Raw genomic sequence first — 21,273 nt, 5'->3', positions numbered from 1 at the left:
TCCTAGTCATGTAAAACTACTATGCTATGAAGTAAGTCTGTCACATTCTCAATGATTATTTATTTCTACTGTGTGAAACAGACCCTTAATAAGACATACTCAAAGCAGGAAAAAGGTCTTCCATCCAAAAGACCAGAGAAGATAGATAGAAAATTTGAAAAGACAGGCTTGATTCAAAAAGAAAAAAGCTAAGAAGGGTACAATAAAAGTAACAGATATAAACGGAGAAAACCCTCAGTTTTTATTGTTGTACTGATAACATAAAAGGATTTTGAAATTCAATAAGAAACTTCCATCTACCTTGAGTGCTTTTTATTCTTTCTGTTAAATTCATGCCTATTTAAAAGACACTCAAAAAGAAAGCTCAGAGAAAGTAACCGTGCATTTAATTAGGTAACTGTTTGTTGAAATTACGAAATCATTTGTTGAATCTCCTGCAGGTCATTTAGTTCCTCAGCCTGTGCCATACTCGTTACGCAAGGGAATACATAACCACCGTTTTTCAGAAGCAGGTGACATGCAGCTGATAAGACTACAATAATAAAGAGTACTTGCTTTATAAAAACAGACACCACACGTGGTAAAATGATTTACTAATATCACAGTGACAAAAAAAGTACTTACGGTCTGTTCCAGAGAGAGAATCTTCCATTGATAACTGAGCTAGAGGGACTACCAATTCAGATGCCCCAGATTCCCATTTTTTGCGATCTCCTAGACGTGGATGGTCACCGCCTTGTTGTTCCTTACTATCTTCAGACTGAGCTGATTCAGAGATACTTTTACACTCCTTTTTCCCTTTCTCATCTTCTTGAGCTTTAAGATTTTGATTTAATCTTCTCAGTATTTCTTGTTTTTTCTGAAATAAGGGCCAGGATAGATCACTTAAAATAGTACCTTTCTTAAAGGGAAAACTAAATGAAACTGAATACGATTTGACATACTTGCATTGCAAAATCTGGCTTTTTTATTTCCTCCTCAGCCTCCTGGGTAGCAGTTACATTTTCATCCTTTAAGACCAAGAAACATGAAAAAAAATGTAGAAGAATAGGTCAGAAAAAAAAATCTTGAGAATATTGAAAGATGTGATAGTGAAAAATCCCTTCTGAAACCTTTTCATTGACAGCTGCAGATAGACTGAAACAGAACGTATGATACTTCTGTTTTTATGGGGCTTCCCAAAGACAGAATTTCAAGGGCAGCTTCCATCTTTGAACGGTTCACTATGCGAAAGCAGTGAGCAAATGAATCAGACTCAGTTTAAGCAGACAAGTTAAAGTTCAGAGCACAAAACATGCAGAGATAAAGCTAGATATGACCTCTACAGCAAAATGCCACCAAATTCCAACCCTAGAAATGAGTAATTATAGAAGAGAACAAAAAGAAAAAACAAAAAACGGCAAAGACAGTGTCAAGGAGCATCTGTAAAGAAAGGCAGAAAGGAGAAGTGACAGCTTTAGTGATTACAGCATATATAACATCAAGTCAGTAAAGAGTAAGAAAACAGTAGTTCCTTGATATCTGAAAACACACCAGAAAGCCTGCCCAGATTAAGTCGATTGAGACAAGGCAGATGTACAGTTATACTAAACTAAAGCAAATATTCCATTATGAGGTGCGTTTGCCAGGGAAATACTCTGCATTGTTCTTCATCTGCCTTAATTATGAAGCAATGAAATTTCAACTATTGCATAAGACCTACCAGGCTTCCAAAAGCCATCAATATTACTCTTCAAAATGATAAAATAGTAAATCTGTAAAATAATCAAACTAAAAATTGAAGGAAAAAAATGCATATATATATATATCTTTGTGTATAATAATCTTTGTGTACAAGGCTTGTCTTCTTCAATTGCTCTCTGTGCTAATTTTTAGTCAGCTATAGTCACCATCTTGCATTACTGTACGACAAACTATCCACATGGAAAAAATGCGCTAATGATTTCAGTATTTGTCAAAACATGATTTGCTTGTTTTTCTAGCTATCAACTGACATATTCCAGTGTATTACATTTTATATACATTATTTAGCATTAAGTTTCACTATATTCTCATAGTTATAGCTTTCAGGGTTGTGTACAGTAGACGTAATTCCACACTACACTGAAATCTAGAAATAGCTCAGCTAAAAAACCAAAAGTTAGCATTCCAATTAGCACAGATTGTGTTAAAAACTCAAATTGTACCAACATTCGCTTGTATGCTCAGTTTCACAATTGTTACTTAAATTAAATGGTGGCAGTCGAGGTAAATATGTAAGCATTTACAATATTACAATAATATTACGAAACATTAAATTAATATTATTAAAATACTACTACAATAATTTACCCAAGATCACAGAAAATAGGAAGTAATAAGTCTCTAATACTGTTTTAGACAACAAGAAGAGACAACGCTATCCAAGTGTCAAACCATATGCTCTGCTATAATCAGCACATACTTTCAAACTCACTGAAAATAAGAATTAATATAAAATAGTCCTATCACTCAAAATTTTTTTCTCACTTCCACCAGGTTGCAAACTCCTTAACTTCCCTCTTCAAGAGGCTGACGAAAATTCTGGTGAGTTGATGTCTTCTTCCACTAATCATGACTGCCTTGGTCAAAATGGAAATTGCAGCCTGGGGTTCATCATAAGTAAGCCATTTTGTTCTAAACTGATTGAATTTGAGTTTCAGGGTACAGGTGTTTTTCAACAGCTTCTGAGTTTTGCGTTCTTTTTACGTTTTTTCTTTCCCTGATTAGAAGCAACAAGTGTCCTTAATGACTTTATTTCTACCTAATCTACACATTCTTCTAAAAATAGTTTTTCAAATATTTTTTGTGTGCTTGTGTGTTTGTTTGGGTTTTTTCATTTGCTTTACCTTCTTTGCAAAAATACCTACCACACCCACTTCTTTCAAAGCAGAAGTCATGGAGATGACTGGTGTACCAGGCTTCACTGGAAGTTGTGGCTTAGGAAGAGCTGCTCCAAGCTCTTGTAGTCCACGCACAGGACTGTGCTCTGGAGCTCCCACATGAAAAGGCACATTAGGATTCTTTACCCCTTTCGCTATCAGCTGTATAGATTCAATTAAAAAATTTAAATCAATAAATTAACTTCAAGACTTTGCACATTAAACCCAGTATTATCAAATAGGCTCACATAAGCCTTAAAAAAAGGACAATAATGCCACACATTTTCATACAAAATACAACTGCCAACTGCTTGTGTACATGATTTCCAGTCTTCCCGTTTCTCAACATCCTGGGTTTTGCAGCAATATTTTACTAGTTGGACTTGTCCCTTCACAGCACACAGACGCTAAAGCAGATTAAGTACACTTTGGTAAGTTACTTAATAAAGTAACTTTAATGATCTTTAGTAAGATCATTAATAAAATGCTTAATGATGCTTAGGTTTGACGTTCTGAAATTCGTGAACCAAAATCTTCATTTCAGTATACCCAAGATTAGGCCTCTACTAAGGGAATTGTGACTGACAGATGCTCTTCTCAGTTTCAGAGGACAAACTATCTAAGCTTGAAAAACAACAGTATAAGATTTTAGTTAGACAAAGATCTGGCACTACATGCTTTGATTGTGTGTAACAGATTTATTTTCTTACATGCTCTTCCCAGGCTCTTTTCTCTCTTTCATATGCTTCCTTTCTCTTTTGCTCTAATTGTTCTTTCAGAACTGCAGCTCGAGCATTTGCTTGGGCCTGTAGTAAACAAATAAGAAAAAAAAAGACCAACTTAAAATCATAAAAAGTATTAGTAGCCCATTCCGTGAAACATTTTAAAAAGAAACATTCTTGGATTACTTCATCTTGCTTTCTCTCACAGTATAGGCTGTGAAGGGAGGACTCTAACCCACAATCAAAATCAGCACATGAGTATAACAACTGATCTTCTATGTTGAAATAATGGCAGCTCCTTAAAATTTGATTATAATTCTTGACTTGCATGGTTATATTTTCAGTGTACATAGTAATCTTGAACAGAGTAATTTAAAATAAAAATCTCTACTTAAAATCAGTTTTGAAGCCAAATGCATTAATCATAAAATATTAAATATTCAGTTTAAACTTCACATAAACACAAAAAGCTTCAGTTGCTGTTTCACCTTTAGTTTTAAAGGTAGGCATAAGGTTAGCTTGTTTTTACATTGCTCTTTGAGAATGATGGGGGGCGGAACCAAATCACAGAATAGAGTAGTACTTGCTATGTATCGTATGGTAGAGTTATTGATATAAGAACACCACAGAGAATAAAGTTCCGATCAAACATTAGATTTCTGTGACACTCATTTGCTTTAAATGTACTTCATCACAGGGGTGCAGAGCTCACCTTCCAATCCACATGCAGCCCGTGTTAGCACATGTAAGGAGTGTTGCCCTCCTTTGTTCTTTTAACTAAAATAAAGTTGTTGTTATTTAAGGTATGCCTTCCTTTCCCTTTCAGTACCAAAATGCTACTTAGTTACACCAAATTGCCTTTAGGACTAAACCTAACCTAGAGAAAACTCTCGAAGGCAAGAACGGGAAAAATCCTTGACTTGCTATGCTATGTCTCAACATGCTTTAAAATTACTGAGATAAAACAGTTGAGCGGAGTTGTTACCTCAATACAGTTAAAATAAAAACCTCTTGTAGTGGATTTATGAACAAACTATTAATAGAAAAATGAAATGTAAGAAACTTCATGAGATACGAAATAAATTTGAAAACAATAAGTTCCATCTCCTCCCTCCCCACAATCACCTTCTGTGCTTCTATCTTTTTGCGTTTCAGTTCTGCTTCCTCGCTTGATTCTTGTCCATCAGAACTGGCAGTTTCACTCTGCAAAGTAAGAGTCCCCAGAAAATTATCATTAATTCATATAGCTAAAAGCTCAGTGATACAAGTGTATATTGGGATCATTTAGGCTGACTGTATGACTAACATGGATCATCATTTCACTAGGTAACTCCTCCCTTAAATGTAATGTCTACTTGAACAGAACTTCATCTTTGTGATTTGTGGGGGTTTTTGTTTATTTTCTTGGTTTTGGTGGGAGAGTTTTGGTTTTAAAAGATATGAAGCCTTTAGAAGCCATGAAGAAAGTAACATGCCTACTGTTGCAAGGGAAGTGACCTAACCCTGCCACCCCATCACTGTTGCATGCTCTGCAGGTAAGGTATACAAGAAAGATTTGATCCTCTAGAATTCCAGTTTCTTCCACTGTATGTGCTCCAGAGAAGGTGGAATGGGTGAGGGGGGAATGGTAACGAGTAAGAAAAGGTAAGGTCTACCTCTGAAATCTCTGTTTTCAATCTCTCTTACTTCTTTCCATGGCTTCCGCATATTCCTATTTACAGAACAGACTGACAGAGCTATGCAATAAAAGTTCTGACAGGAGCTTTTTATTGTTCGTGAACAACTTGTGCAGACCTTTTATTTAAAATAAACTGTTTAGAAGCCCTATTTAGTTGGCTTCTTGCAGTATACGAGTATTATTAGAAATAATTTGGCAAAATACAAGCAAGAATTTTAAGTAAATTTTTAAGTGAAAATATAAAAAAACAAGGTCATGCCCACCTTGGCTTCAGTCAGCTAACAGGAAAAAAAGATGACTGGAAAGAACACTGGAGACAGAAAAACTCCAGAAAAATAATTTGGCACTCTTCACAGGCAAAGGAACGAATACATACATTCATTTATTGTATATACAATAGGATACTATGCCGTATAGGACACTATGCAATAGCAATAGATATGAAATTGTTAATCAACAGAAGGAAATAAACATATGACAAGATTTGGTCAGAGATGATGTGAACCTCTAGAAGTGAACCTCCACGCTGAAGTTTGCATCTGCAGGTCATCAAGAAAAAAAAAAATCTTAAACTTGGTCTCTGAATTTTGAAAATCTAGTTTAGGCTTACTTCCTGGAACAATATTAATCTACTCTCTGTTCCTTTCTAGATGGCATACGTTCTGGGGCACACAACACTACCCCAGGTAAAGTACAGCCACTGGGAAATGAAGTTAAGTTCCTGATAAGCCCCTACAGAGAATTAATGTCATGGTCACAGTATCAGTATTTTGGTTTGATTTTACTCCCACAAGCAGCCTTGGCCTCCAGAGAAAAGGTTTCTGGAGCGAACCTTTACTTCCGCAGTTAACCATACTGCAGGCAGAGTGTGGGTGCTCCTAATTTTGCGAGGAAGTGTTGCAGATGCTCAGTGAAAAAAACAAAAGAAACAGTGCAGTACAGCAATGGCTCTATACTGGTAACTCTTTAGCACTGTCCTCAGTATTCTAAGGGTACTCAGGAGACACAGTAAGACTTCGTAGGGCTGTGTACAGAGATGACTCGTCCCACTGAAGCAGTTTTGAAGCTTGTCCAAAACAGCAGAGGAGACAGTTAAAAGTGAAATTAGCACCAAAAGCAATTAAGACAGCCTTATCGTGCATCAGCTTAGCATTTTATGTGAGTCAGCACTAGTGATAAACTTCACAGACCAGCCTCTACAGTAATTTCATACACTCACAAGACCTTGATTTTCCCCATGCTCCTGAAGAACAGCCCACTTTAGTCCCATGCCAGTCTTAGCCACTAGTACATCTTACAGAGTCTGCATAGTCTTCTCAGGTAGAAACGTACATAACTTCTGCTCTGGATCACTCATTTTAGATTTAAAAGGGCACAGGTTCCTCCCCAAAGCACTAAAAGAGTTTTGCACCTCAGTCAAGGGACTGAATTTGCCTCTCTTGCATCTCACCAGTGAGATGCAATCAAGGTTAAAGAAAAAAAAAAAAGAAAACAATTCAGAAGAAGTCACTAATACAGAAAAAAAATAGAATATTTTAGCATAAAAAAAACCCCAAAACCAAAACCTGCAGCAATGCAGAAGTCTATTTAGCTGAGACAGTGGTCCAAAGAAACTGAGTGGTACTGAGCATGCTCTTGCCTTGTATGTCCACTCACTACACGTAAGATGCATGAAAGCACTTAGTATGGGTGCTTAAAGTGCAGACAGGGGCAGGAGCGTTTCTCTAGTTTTAAATCAAAAAGTACAACGTGAGTATTGAAAACACTATTAAGACAAATGGACAGGAAGGGGAAGAACAAGACAAGCAGTACAAGATCACACAGCAGGTTAATGAAAAAACGATGGAAACAAACTCCAGACCACATTTACTACATAGATTGTCTCTTTTTTAAACAATGGATTGCTTCCAGGGCTGCCTTGGCTTATTCATTTGACACTTTAAGAGGTGTTTGTTCTGAATCTACTTTATGAACATATTTTCATTTTGTTGTATTACAAACATATTTTGGAAAAGTGATGTTTGAAAAAAGTGTATTGATTAAATTGAGCTCATGCCAGGAATTTCTAACTTTAATACACACTTACAGAATGTATGAAAATCATTTCGTATGTGTTCCACGTAAGCATTGTCAAAAAGTGAATGCTGGATAAGTTCCTATAACTAAAAGCAAATAAATATAAACATGCTCATGCTTGATGAGCATTTTACGTGTCAAATTTAGATGTAATCTTATGTCGTCTTGTTTTTAAAACATTGTTAGTTTACAGGCACTGAAGTTGCACCCCCAGCGCTTAAATAACAAACAGATTTTGCATATTCTGGAAGAAAAGATGGAAGTACAGTAACCGCGGAACAGAATTAAATGTCAAAAATACATGGATATATATAAAACTGCCTATGAGAAAAGTCTTTCCACAGGGATAAAAGAACACATCCCACAGCCAACTTCCAGAAGTATCTAAGATTATTTTTCAAACCAACCTTCTCTCCACGAAGTTTTGCTCTAATCTGTTGACGTTCATTGAAGTTTTGTAGCCGGATTTGTCTTAATCTTGCCAAATATTCCTAAAGCAAAGAAGGGAAATAAGTTTCGGTTATACTGAAACTGTCTCCAGTATGATTAACTTAAAACATAAAAGATTCCACAAAAAAATAAGATGGGTGGAAAAAAAAAAAAACACGCTATTACTAACACCATATTAGCATTTACTAATCTCCAGAAAAAACTCTCATCTAATGAAAATAAAACTGGAACATATGTTTCCAAGTATTAAGCTATCATTACATTTTGTATCATTGATGGCTAGAAATGGTTATATTTATCACAGCAGGATTAAAATACACAGTCACATCTGTATGTATGCACATTCAAGAATTTCTCTGAGACAGACTGATGTAGACAACTATTATTTTGATTATTTAAAAAACATACACCTAACAACACATACACCTAAACTCTAGAACTTTATACAGTAAATTATTTCCTAGGAATTTATAAACTCCTCTTTTATTTTGTTACACAGATGAACCATGCAGGAAAACTAAGCACAGTCAAGGTCAAAATAGTGCTATTTGTGTGACGAGCAAAGTGGCAAACATGCGGCAAGCATACCTCTTCCTCCTTGTTTCTGGATTTTCTTCCTCTTGCAGAAATGGGCCTGCCTCCATAGATATCTGCCACGTTTTGCAGTGTACCCTGTTTGCCATTTAATGGTATCAAATTTAAGGTGGCTGGGGCAGCAAAATTATCTGCTTTATCCAATAACTGTTCACTTACAAGAAACCAAACCCATCAATGATCTGCAGTTGTTCTGAAGTTAATTGATAAGCCCTTTTCACTTGCACAAAACATATGACAGTAGTAACTAGAAATCCTGAGTAGCCAGAGAGACTAGAGCTTTAAGAATATAGTTGGCCTCTCCCTGCAATTCTGATCGTCTCCTGCTATGTTAGAAAGCCTAAATTCTGATGAGCACCAATTTTTCTTCATCTGGATTATATACAAATTGTAGCACAGAGTTGGCATTTCTGTCATTGTTGAGTCAAGCCTAAAATAGAAGTGGAACCTTTGTATGTTCTTAGATTAAGCTTTTCCACTATGACGATTTCTTTAAAAAAAATATACTACAATTAGCAAACTCAAAAACCTAATAAAATACTTAAATATACATATTCTACCTAACAAGCTGTGTTAAATGCTTAATACGTATGCATCCACAGTGGATAGTCTTGGTTAGTGTGCTGTACTCAGTGTCCTAACTGTCACCAAAAGGATTCAATCTTCAAGGAAGTCCAATACAAAACAGTACAAGAATCATCTAACTCCAGGTTTCCTGCTTGGCTTAAAATCCAAAATATCTAAATTATTTTGTTCACCATACACCATAAATCTCTGCTGAACAGGTTAAAAAAATATTGATTTAACTTAACATACAATAAAGACTGTAAGCATACACGTGACAGTTACATGGACCTTCTGCCTTAGAAAACACCAGGGCTTTAGCTTTCTCAAGCTCGAGTGTAGGGAACCATCGGTAAATAACTACTCCAGTTAAATTCTTGAAAGGGAGGACTGAATTCAAATATTCTGGCTAAATATTCTCTCAGATTGAGCAAAAAATAAGTAACTCAAGGAAATGGCCCATTTCATCACTTCATTGGTTTCGTGACTGGGGGATCAGAGAACAAATTAAAGGAACCATCCTGTGGATAAGAAGTAGCGTACTTCATGAGGACTCCATGAATTCTGGTTTCAGCTTAAGCATTAAGTCACACAAAATGGAAAGGATTATTTTCCATATTCACCTTTCCAGAAAATATTTGGGTTTATTTTTAAAGTTTTATGCATATTCCTGAGCTTTATGAAAGCTAATTAGCACTATTCAGGTCACCTCATTGTTCTTCATTTTAGCATTCAAGTCGGTTTATGTATTTTCATCAAACCGATCGAGATTTATACCGCTGCTCTTAAACAGGAAAGAAACTGGACGCAAGGTTTTTGAGAACTAATTTTCTTTCCGTAGATTGTTAACTTTTACTCCTTTGCCTACACTGAACTTTTCAAAGACCAGGACTCAATGTTTGCAATGCCACACAGCTACAGTGAAGTAGCAAATTAGGTCAGCAGCTGTCTTAAAGAAGAGATGACTGAAACTATCAACTCAACTACTGAGTCAAACTTTAGACTGTCACTTGAAAATTAAAATTGACAGCAACTCTATTAAACAGAAGCTGGGTAAATTAGTGTGAGTCATTTGACTTACAAGTCTTTATAAGACAAAGAGCTGCATATTAGTTGATGATTCCTACTGATTTCTCCTCTCAGATTGTCACGGTCAGGACAACAGTCCTATCCTTCCTTATACGAGAACTACTGCCAGCTAGTCAAATTATTTTTCTGCACAAATAGAAGGAAGCTGCTGAGAACTTCTGCTATCAATGGCAAGTGATAGTGCATGACTTTGGAACGCTGGCTTTGAGTTATAAGTTTCAAACAGCTGTAAGTTACTTTTACCACTGTTCAGTAACCTCCCTGCTTTATTACAGCAGCCAGTTAAGAATAAAACATTTGGGCTCAGTTGAATACATTAGAGAAACTTGACAAACATTAACATGAATACTTGGGTATCTTTGCATTAATTGATCCGTGGGAGAAGATCAGGTTCAAGATCATCTAAGGAACCTGAAGGTGCACAAGTCCATGGGACCTGATGAGATGTATCCGCGGGTCCTGAGGGAACTGGCAGATGAAGTTGCTAAGCCGCTATCCATCATATTTCAGAAGTCGTGGCAGTCTGCTGAATTTCCCACCAATGGGAAAAAGGGGAACATAACCCTCATTTTCAAAAAGGGAAAAAAGCAAGACTCGGGGAACTACAGGCCAGTAAGTCTCACCTCTGTGCCCGGCAAGATCATGGAGCAGATTCTCCTGGAAACTATGCTAAGGGACATGGAAAATTAGGTGATTAGTGACAGCCAGGATGGCTTCAATAACGGCAAATTGTGCCTGACAAATTCGGTCACCACCTATGACAGGGTTACAGTGTTGGTGGATAAGGGAAGAGCAACTGATGCCATCTACCTGGACTTGTGCAAAGCGCTTGACACTATCCTGCATGACTTCCTTGTCTCTAAATTGGTGAGATATGGATTTGACAGATGGACCACTCAGCAGGTAAGGAATTGGCTGGATGGTCGCACTCAAAGAGTTGGAGTCAACGGCTCGATGTCCAAGTGGAGGCCAGTGACGAGTGGTGTTCCTCAGGGGTCGGTATGGGGGCTGGTGCTGTTTAACATCTTTGTGGGTGACACGGACAGTGGGATCGAGTGCACCCTCAGCAAGTTTGCTGATGACACCAAGCTGTGTGGTGTGGTTGATGCGCTGGAGAGAAGGGATGCCATCCAGAGGGACCTTGACAGGCTGGAGAGGTGGGCCTGTGAGAACCTCATGAAGTTCAACAAGGCCAAGCGCAAGGTCTTGCACATGGTCACGGCAATCTCAAGTACAAATCCAGGTCAGGCAGAGAATGAATTGAGAGCACCCCTGAGAAGGACTTGAGGGTGTTGGTTGACGAGAAGCTCAACATGAGCTGGCAATGCATGCTTGCAGCCCAGAAAGCCAACCGTATACTGGGCTGCATCAAAAGAAGTGTGGCCAGCAGGTTGAGGGAGGTGATTCTGCCCCTCTACTCTGCTCTTGTGAGATCCCACCTGGAATACTGTGTCCAGCTCTGGGGCCCCCAACATAAGAAGGACATAGAGCTGCTGGAGCAGGTCCAGAGGAGGGCCACGAAGATGATCCAAGGGCTGGAGCACCTCTGCTATGAAGACAGGCTGAGAGAGTTGGGGCTGTTCAGCCTGGAGAAGAGAAGGCTCTGAGGAGACCGTCTAGCAGCTCTCCAGCACCTAAAGGGGGCCTACAGGAAAGCTGGAGAAGGACTTTTTGCAAGGCCATCTAGTGATAGCACAAGGAGCAATGGCTTTAAACTGAAAGAGGACAGATTTTGATTAGATATAAGGAAGAAATTCTTCCCCTGAGTGTGGTGAAACACTGGAACAGGTTGTGCAGAGAAGTTGTGGATGCCCCATCCCTGGAAGTGTTCAAGTCCAGGCTGGATGAAGCTTTCAGCCACTCGATCTAGGGGAAGGTATTCCTGCCCATGGCAGGGGGGTTGGAACTAGATGATCTTTAAGGTCCCTTCTAACTCAAACCATTCTATGATTCTATGATCGTCATTCACTTATATTAATGCCAACATAGTCAAGAACAAAATGGAAGCAGGTACTACTAAGGATTTGTCTAAGAAGAGGCAGTCTTAACAGGAATTGTTCATTTTTTTCAAAATTATTTACTAGTTTTGGAGGTTTTAAAAAACAAAACCATAGTTTAAAAGTAAAAGACCTGTGCTTTAAAACTTATATACTAATTTAAGGATACTTCACCATCAAAGCAGTAAATCAAAGTATCTAAGGATTGCTTACTGTAAGTGAAATAATCCCTGAAACAAAGACCTGGCTGCAAATCATCTGATATTCAGATATAACTCAGGAGATGCTTCCGTAAATCTGCAGTTGGTCTCATCTCACTGCAATGCCAGCACAGTCAGTTTAATTCCAGCCGATGACAGTGATATTGTGACTTGGTTGTATATGAATACTGTGGAGAAGCACTCAAAAAGCAAAAGTCTCCACATTATGAAAACACATAGTTCAACCACACAAATTCCTAGTGCAAATCAGTCATTTCCAAGATATCTTCACGGCAAAACAAACTTTCTAATGGAATACTGAATTTAGAACTGCAAGCATAAATAACAAAGAACATTTTGTGACACCATCCACTAGTTAATCGGTAAAGAGTAGAGGTTTTAGAAACGTCATTGTCGGCAGAGATGGATGTCGTTATAATACCTTCTCAATAAGCAGGATGTGCTTTTGGAAAACACACTACTGTGATCATTAGCTGCATCAGTTTAATCAAATGTCATTTTAGGTTCTAGCTACTGAATAGTACATAAAGTTTAATTTTAACCAAAACTTTAAAGCTATGAATAGAAAAAAAAGTGAATGTTCTAAAATTCACAACATCAAGTCAGACACATGCAAAAAAAGATACTTTCCTTTGTTAATAGATTGCAGTCATGAGAAATGTATTGCACTATTATGTTACATTTTCATAAAAATCAGTAACAAAATGGAAAAAACCTTACCTCTCATTCTCTCTTTTTTAAAAAAAATAAGGAAAATATTTAGCCAGCATTTCATGGTTATGACGCTATTTCAAAGATTCATAAAGCACGCTGAAACAGTAATATAGATAGGAAGACCAGATTGCATACCATGTGTCCCTCAGCTCGAGCTTTGTTTTCCATGGCTTCTCTCTTCCGTTGCCAGAATTCTTCAACTTGCTTTGCTCTATCTGCTGCTATCCATCCTTTTTGCCTGAGTAATTGTAACACATAGCAAGATCAAAGTCTCTGAAATAGGACACTCAAAAAACCCCCCTGCATTTATTCTAAGACAGACACACACAAAAAAAGTAACTTTCTATGAGTAGGGCATCTTCAAAACATGCCTTTCATCAGCCAAAATACAAGTCAAGGCTTCCACAAAACAGAGGAAAATAGGCTGAACTAATTTAAAAGAACAATTTAAAAAAAACCACCAAAACACCGCGTTGTCCTTCCAGATCCTGGTCATCAAACCAAAAAGGAACGTCAAACGCGATCTCAGTGTGATTATTTCTGAAAATGTCTCAGCTTGTTTCATTATTGTTATTGTTTGTGAAAAAGCTGACTCCTTCAACGTTTCCCTTCGGAGATGAGCAAGAACTCATCACCCGACTCAGTCAGTAAGGTCAAGACTGCTGCAGTCTTTCAAGACAGACCTGTATCTGGAGTAAAAGCTTCTGCCACTTAGATAGTTAGTACAATGCCAGTATTCTCGGAGTGTTCTGGCAACTCCTTTTGGGGAATCTTGGGGGATTTCTCTTTGTTTTTAAAAGGACCGTGAAGGAATTCTCCTACCCTGGAATTAGCCAGAACAAGATGTTTTTCTCACGTATTCCACTCCAGGTCAGGGACCTGCTTGGGTAGAGAAGGCAGCTATGGTCAAGTGTAACTGAGCATCTAGCAAGTCTCCTGGTACATATATACGATCATTTTGTAGAGGAACCAGTTACTGACAAATTGGTTAGAAGTGGACTTAGAGGAAGCTTTCTATTAAAACAAAAACCAAACACTGAGAAATGGTGTAAGATATTATAACAAATGGTAGAACGATGAGATAATCCCCTTTCCAAGGTTCCCCTCGTCTTGTTTGACTGAGGAGTATCAGGGGTCCAGTAACAGGCAGCAATCAAGTGGAATAAGCGTAAAGCCATAACCCATCAGGCTGAGACAGTTAAAGAAAGAATCATTTTGTGATACAGGAGCTATTGCTAGTAATCCATAAATGAATTGGAACACTAATTAAACATCCTTGCATCTTGTTTTTTTTCTCCTCTCACCCCCACCTCAAGCAAGAAGGAAATGAAGTATTTCCAAATGCTACAGTTCATTAAGAGGAAGACTGAGATAAAACTACTTTGACAGAATAAAACAAACGCTGCAGCTGCTCTGAAAATGCAAGATGATCCATGTCGGTGTTAATAGTTCAGAAACAAACACTTGATAATATTTGCATACACATTTTTGACTTATTACAAGATATTTACTGTAACTGTCATTACACATGAACTCAATCAGTGGATAGTGACACCCGTCCAAACCTGTGTCTCTCACAGCTGAAGTTCAGCTTACAGTGTTAGAGGAGAGGTGCTTCCCAAGGGAAAAAAAAACCCAAACCTATTTGTCACAAACTAAATTCACAGGAAAAACTCATTTCAGCTAAATTTTGCGAAAACAGTTTTCCCTACTCTAAAGTCAAGTGACTAATTTTGCTAAAACATTTCAACTAGATTTTTTCGGGGTTGCATTTCTGTCCAAGAGAAAATTTTTAAAGATTGTTGATGTTGAATATACTTAGCTTTATGTTAGTTGTGGTAGTGTAATTGGAAAGATTGCAACTTGAGGATTTCTCAACTTCTTCAATATATGCTCTGAATTACCTATCTTTAAGAAAGTTGCAATTATTTAAATTCTTTGTTTGAGCTAAACATCCTGAACGCTTTTATTTCACCTCCAGCTGAAAGATTAAAGTGCAGGAAAGACATACTGCTAGGCTAGCTATGATAATAAAATTGCTTCTAGAGAATAAAGCACAAGTACTTATCACATTTTAAATGCTAAGAAACAGCACCTCAATTTAAGGCTAACGGTAAGCCAGTTTACTAACAGAAAAAAAACCCCAAACCTCTACATATTTTGAACTTTCTGCACAGTATTTTCACTGAGTGCTTGCAAGGTCATGTGTATGAGAAATACTGAATCAGTTTCTCTTCATGATCTCCACGTTATTCATAATTTGCATCCCTGTACTATAGCTCCTCTCAATTTTAACACATTTAAAACAGTCTACTCGGGTGTAGCCAAGTATCATTTAATATCATCAAATATGAAAGGGAATCAAGTGTTTCCCAATTTAGGCAAGATCTGGGGATTGTGGCACTTTGTGCAAAGCACTGAAAACAGAGGAGGATGGAAATACGCATCTGCATCAGCAAGGAAAATGCACCTGCCAGTACTGGGTGGTACCAGGAGGAATTTTCATAGCTCACAACAACCCAAATTACTATAAAGAAAATAAAATATACCTTGTAGCTTGTAAAATTGTAACATCAGTGCTAAATGTGTAACATTATTGCTGCAAATTTTAAACCAGAAAAAAGTCTACAAAGGCAGAATACATTGTATTAAAACATAAAACTGAAGATTAGTTTAGAAGAACAAATGTTTTATTTTGCGACTTCCTTTTCCTCACATTAACTCCATTTCTTTCTTCCTCCATGGGATACATCATTAGATCTGCAGAAGTTTAAATAATGCATGAGAAAATGTGTCCCTCTAGGAAAATTAGTTAGTTAGTAACACTAACATACTAAGCTTCTAGAAAAAAGACATTTTCCCATTCACTGCTCAGAAGTGCACAGTTCTTGGGGCAATATTAACAGGTCTCAAGGAGAGAAAAGAAGTTTTCAAAAAGCTATTTCAAAAAGTGAAATAATTAAAAAAAAAATCAATACTTCTTTATAATGCTTTTATATATAAAATACTCAGTCTATTGTAATTGCAAAGAATAAGCATGACCAAATTAGAAACTGCACACCATTACAACACCTGGCATTCACATCTTGACAAAACAAGTTCCTACAAGTTTTCCACTGACCAATAAACAGGAGCTGGCAGTTCTGGGAGTATTCTAGACACTCTCCTATGCTACAGAGTCAAACACTTCAATGTAGACACAGCAGTCAGAATGAAATGACAGGAGAAGGAAGCATTTTGGCAGGTAACACAAAAAGTGGAAGTATGAAAAAAGCAAAGGAGGAGGCTTATAATGTTATCTGCAACTGCACTAAGCCAAGAATTTTGGCTGAGATCTAGTTTAGTTACAGTTGTCAGTAACCCATTTTCTCCACTATCGGAGCAGCCAAGGTTTCCATTGGTTCTGAAAGAATTGTGGTCTGCGAGGGACTAACACACAAACAGACGACACAGTACCAATGGATAAAAGTGAGTTTGATACATGTCCAACTACTAAATGAAACAAGCCACAGAAGAAAAATCTAACATGTAGGGACAGATTTATGGATTATCATAGTCCAACCTGTTTGCATTGGCTTGTTTAGACACCTCCTTCAATCTTTTCATTTTTTTCCTAACTGCACCAGCATCAGGTAAATGGTGATGACCTGCAGGCCGCTTAGGAACTCCTGGACGTATTCCAGGTGGAATTCCTCTGTAGATAAAGATGTACAGTAACTTGCATTACTTCCACCTAAAGCAGTCCACATGCAACTTCTAACGGAAGGTAGCCATACCTTTCAACAGCTTCTCGGCCTTGTACTTTCGCCCTCAACTTGGCTTCCCTCTCTTCAGCTCCTCTAATGTTTTCCTTTTGCTGTTGCATCTGGTCAAAAATAGCATGGTAGTGTTCATATTGTCTTCTGGAAGACACAGGAAAAGGACCAACGCCACCTCCACCGCCATAATATGGTGTCTGGAAATCAGAAGGGGTAGGGTGGAAATCTCAAATGCTGGTTTTAACAAGCCCTTCCAATTTTCACCTCTTAAGCAGAGTAAAAGCATTAATATGTCCTGCAACAATTCTGAACTGATCCTAGTTTTATTTCTGGCATGCCTCTATTTTTATGAACGACAAGATTGATAAACTAAAAGCTTATTTTTTCTGGTAGCGCTCCAGAATAACACAGCATTTTACTTCCCTTCGATAGCAGTCTAGTTACACGAGACATTTATCACACATTTTGGAAGTTATTGGTAACAAATCCATTGAAGTGTAATTGGAGACACATGTTCTACACAGCAAAAATCAAAGTTTTAGCACAAAAGCTACAAGTGATGCAGTACTAACTGAAGTACTAATGAATGATTTGTAGCCAAACACCCATTTTTTTCATGAAGCTGGAAATGGTTAAGCACACTAAGGTGGCTGAATGGCATTAAGTGCAGACACATCTGAGAATCCCCATTGTTACCAACCTGTAACTCGGTTTCATCACCAGAATTCACATGCTGCCCTACTAAAGCTCAGATCAGGGGAGTATCTACCATAAGCTACCGCTTTATGCCAACTATCTTTGTCCTTCTCAGAGAAGCAGAATTCCTACAGAACCTTCATGTGAAAATAATAAAAGAATAAACATTGCAAGCAGCTGTGTAGAGTAGTAGCCAAGGATGGATGCAGAAAACGTGAAACTGGCAAAACAAGGTTAAGGTTGTCAGCACATGCGTAAAAACGTTCCCATTACACCTGGGGGACATAGTCACGTAGCCCATGGGAGTGAGTCTATGGAATTTGCTTTAACAATAGTGTCAGTGTTCCTTCCAGAGTGGTCTTAAGTACTTTAAATAAATTCACATAGGTGAGTGCAGATGTGACAGGTTTAAGATTGCCTACTTAGGTCTTGAACAGATTATACTTGACAAGGGGGTTTACTCACATTCTGAATTTCAGTTGCTCGACACCCATCAATAGCTCCCCATAATCCATAGGACAGAATGCTAACGGAAAGATTTATCCAGGCATTCAAATAAATATGCAGGTATGTTGTTTATCTGAATAAAAATAATTTATTATATATGACTATAGTTTCTACAAATAGAAGGGAAAGTCTTGTCTTAGACACTATCCAAGGTTTCATCTGTCATTATTAGAGCTCAATTTTCAAAAGGATTATCTAAAGAAATAGTATGATCAATCTCTAGGCAAACGGTATGAAGCAGTGCTCATCAACAGTCTGCAGAACAGCGACAGCCCCTGCTAGAACCACAAACCCAAAGTGAAATCCTTATCACCTCTTTCCCTAATTTCCCTCAGAAATGGGTACCAGCAACCAATCCCAAAAGATGACAGGAGGAGAAAATCACACAGTGCATGACCCTGCTGTGCCTTCCTAAGAGGCTGTACCTCTTAGGTACATGATGAGCTTGCATCATTGGAAAGCTTGAACAATGCTATTCGACAGCATCATCAGGGAGTTTCTGGATACTCTATTTTCATGTTGGGGAAAGTAAAAGGATAACAAAGTCAGGAATACTATAACAGTATATGGAAATCTGGAGTGACCTAGTGGCCTGCAGTAAGTTTTGCACTAAACTATCCAATCTGAAAAGAATTTTCAATGAATTTTGAAGTGTTTGCCATGATATTTTACATCAGTGACACTTAGCAGAAATATACACAGCCACTGAACCTCTTTCCCTAGACGACTGAGAATACTGATAACGATGCAGCTGTAGCTACAACAGAACTCTTTATACATTTGCAATGTCTAAGGACTTTGCAATTAAATTCTCAAAGTTACTCAGGAATATGATTGTTGCCAGGAACATATATAGCTCTGATCCAAACATGATGATGCTGATATATGGTGTTGAATGGAATCTTGCATTGGTGCCTGCCAGTTTCATCTTCAGAGAGAGAGAAGGATGGCACAGGAACCAAATGATGTTTTTTTATTTTTCCATTAAGTCAGCACCTGGTAGTTTTTCAAGTCTGGTATGCTTAAGTTTGCTTTTAGATTTAAGCTTTACTTATACGCTGTGTGGTACACATCAAAGATGATGTCTATTTTGAAATAATATCCTTAATAAGCAGCTATTGAAACCTAGTCAAGCGCTTGTGTATTCCTCACTTTCTTGCACAAGGCACAGAAATAAAACCTCTATTCATTTTGACTCTACTGCTCAGTTGGAGCTTGTTTACAAAAACCCTACTAAACATGTTTAGGCCAAGGATTTTTGTAAGACTCACTACCACCACAACAAATAGCTGTGTTTTAATCCATTTTCTATTATCAAATAGATTTACACCACAGCAATACTTAAATTCCTGCCCCGGCTCTGTCTGATGAAAGTACCCAGACCTTTATATTCAAATAACTTCATAAGACTACTTCCCAGAAGAGTTGTTTCCATGAAACTATGACACGCACAAACAGGCAAAAAAAAACTGTCGTAAGAAACCAGATTAAATTATGTAATTAAATTATGTAAGAAGTGAATGGCTAAAGAGTTTACTGCTTTCAGAAAAAAAAATTAGATTTACTCAGGATTTTTCACCCCCCTCCTGAACAACTTATCAGCATATATAAATATTGCTGTTTCTGTTGCTAAATAATAAAGAACGTGTTTAACAGTAGGGAAGAGGTCTGTTATCATGATAGGAGAACCTGGGAAAAGATTTCAACAAAAGAATTCAAGAACAAACTTGAATGTGAGAGAAGCTGTTCATGCATAGATTCAGCACAGGAAAAGTAGCAAAAGCAGGAGTGGAAAAAACAAAGTAGTGCATGAAAACTATTACTGGCAGAAGGAGAAAAGATTCAGAAACTTAGTAAGTATTAACAATGAAAATTGCACATGATCTCCAAAAGCCAGGAAGAGAGTCTGTTATACAGTTTCTCTTAAATTAACCATAGATTAATAATGGGCAGCCCCAGAGTTGACCTCCAAGAGCAGATCTTTCTGAAAAGAGAAGACCATGCCAGATAACCAAAGGTGGGGGGAACAGACTACACCACATTTCTGCATCTGCTGCCAACCTTAACATCACGACTTCCACCTGAACCAAGCACATTCCTCCATCCTTGTTCCCTGGCTCTGTTTATTCGTTCCATCTGAAGGAGAAAACAATACAGGAAAACATAATTCAAGGAATCACTAAGTAAACCTTGAACTTCACTATTAACACATTTTAAAGACATTTTACCCTTTCTTTTTCCAATCTTCTCATTTCATCTGCTTTCAGTAAACTGATCTGCAATGGATAAGGATTAAACAAGCTTAGTAACTGAGAAATAGGATCACTCCATATTCTTACGCAACGTATGACACACCATACCACAAGATATTTCATTAAAATTACCATGGGTGGAAAAAGAAAAGTGTCAAGAATCTTGTCTACCTGATCTCTCTGGCGTTTTTCTTTTTCAGGCAATTCTAACCTTTTCTTTTTCGAAGGTTCCTGAAAAATAAGCATACAATCTGGCTTTTATTACTGAGCCATTATTCTGTCAAGTCTCTGTCAAGATAGGTTAGTGCTCCAATTGCAGGTACATGTCCATAAAGATTGAAAAATCTATTTTTTTTTTTTTACAGATTGTTACATAATGTTTGGATAAAAAGAGAAGGAGGAAAGGTTTGAAGGTTTTATTTTGTCATTCTGGCTCTGTACTTAGCTTTTGCTTAGTTTGAAAATTAACAGATGACTTTGTGATACCTCAAACATTTTCCTCCTTTTTTCTCCTGGATTCATTTTCTTCATTGGAGTTGGAAAGGCCTGGATAAAAGGTGAAACTTCAAATTAGATAGCACGATGCCAGAATAAGAGAAAAATTCTAAAGAGAAAAAAAAAATCTTAAGCCTACAACTTAGTAGGTGCAAAATGGGGTTTAAAATAATTAAATATTCAGGAAGTTTTAAATGAAAAGCATTGCTAGCAGCTCGAGGTGAATGGTACTGTACTTGTTCATCCTCCATTAAAAGCACTGTCTCGAAAGCTGAGGGCAGTAATTTTAAAACCTGTTTTCTCTTAATTTTTTCTTCCCTGGCAGTACCATTCTGCATTACAATCTGTTCCTATTATAAGTCTTTGAGGGTCCCTAGATGTTAAGATTGTCTTTTATTTGCAGAACAGATTTCTTAGGTTATTCTTAGGCTATTTCGCTTGGGTAACTTCAACCAAGGTTCTTGTTACCTATGGAAAAGAATGCAGCCACTGTTGAATACTTGGTAAAGTACCACCTATACGTTACAAACTATGCTGCCTAGGTTAGCCTTCTCCAAAAA

General features: G+C 37.5%; 1 protein-coding gene across 1 annotated transcript in view; it reads right to left on the bottom strand.

Annotated features, from left to right (window-relative positions):
* The window catches only part of NEK1 (NIMA related kinase 1), a 47,589-nt gene that overhangs the window by 12,570 nt on the left and 13,746 nt on the right, over positions 1-21,273 (bottom strand). Inside the window, 14 exon segments of the mRNA XM_086611711.1 lie at positions 625-859; positions 945-1,010; positions 2,889-3,062; positions 3,611-3,706; positions 4,748-4,825; positions 7,784-7,867; positions 8,415-8,498; positions 13,141-13,243; positions 16,568-16,699; positions 16,782-16,960; positions 20,028-20,102; positions 20,195-20,242; positions 20,390-20,449; positions 20,705-20,764. Coding sequence (XP_086467837.1) covers positions 625-859; positions 945-1,010; positions 2,889-3,062; positions 3,611-3,706; positions 4,748-4,825; positions 7,784-7,867; positions 8,415-8,498; positions 13,141-13,243; positions 16,568-16,699; positions 16,782-16,960; positions 20,028-20,102; positions 20,195-20,242; positions 20,390-20,449; positions 20,705-20,764 — 1,474 coding nt within the window.

This window comes from Tauraco erythrolophus, chromosome 5, assembly GCF_009769465.1.
Source record: "Tauraco erythrolophus isolate bTauEry1 chromosome 5, bTauEry1.pri, whole genome shotgun sequence".
Taxonomy (NCBI): Eukaryota; Metazoa; Chordata; class Aves; order Musophagiformes; family Musophagidae; genus Tauraco; species Tauraco erythrolophus.
The sequence above is the reverse complement of the archived record's forward strand: the minus strand, read 5'-3'. Positions and strand labels throughout refer to the sequence as shown.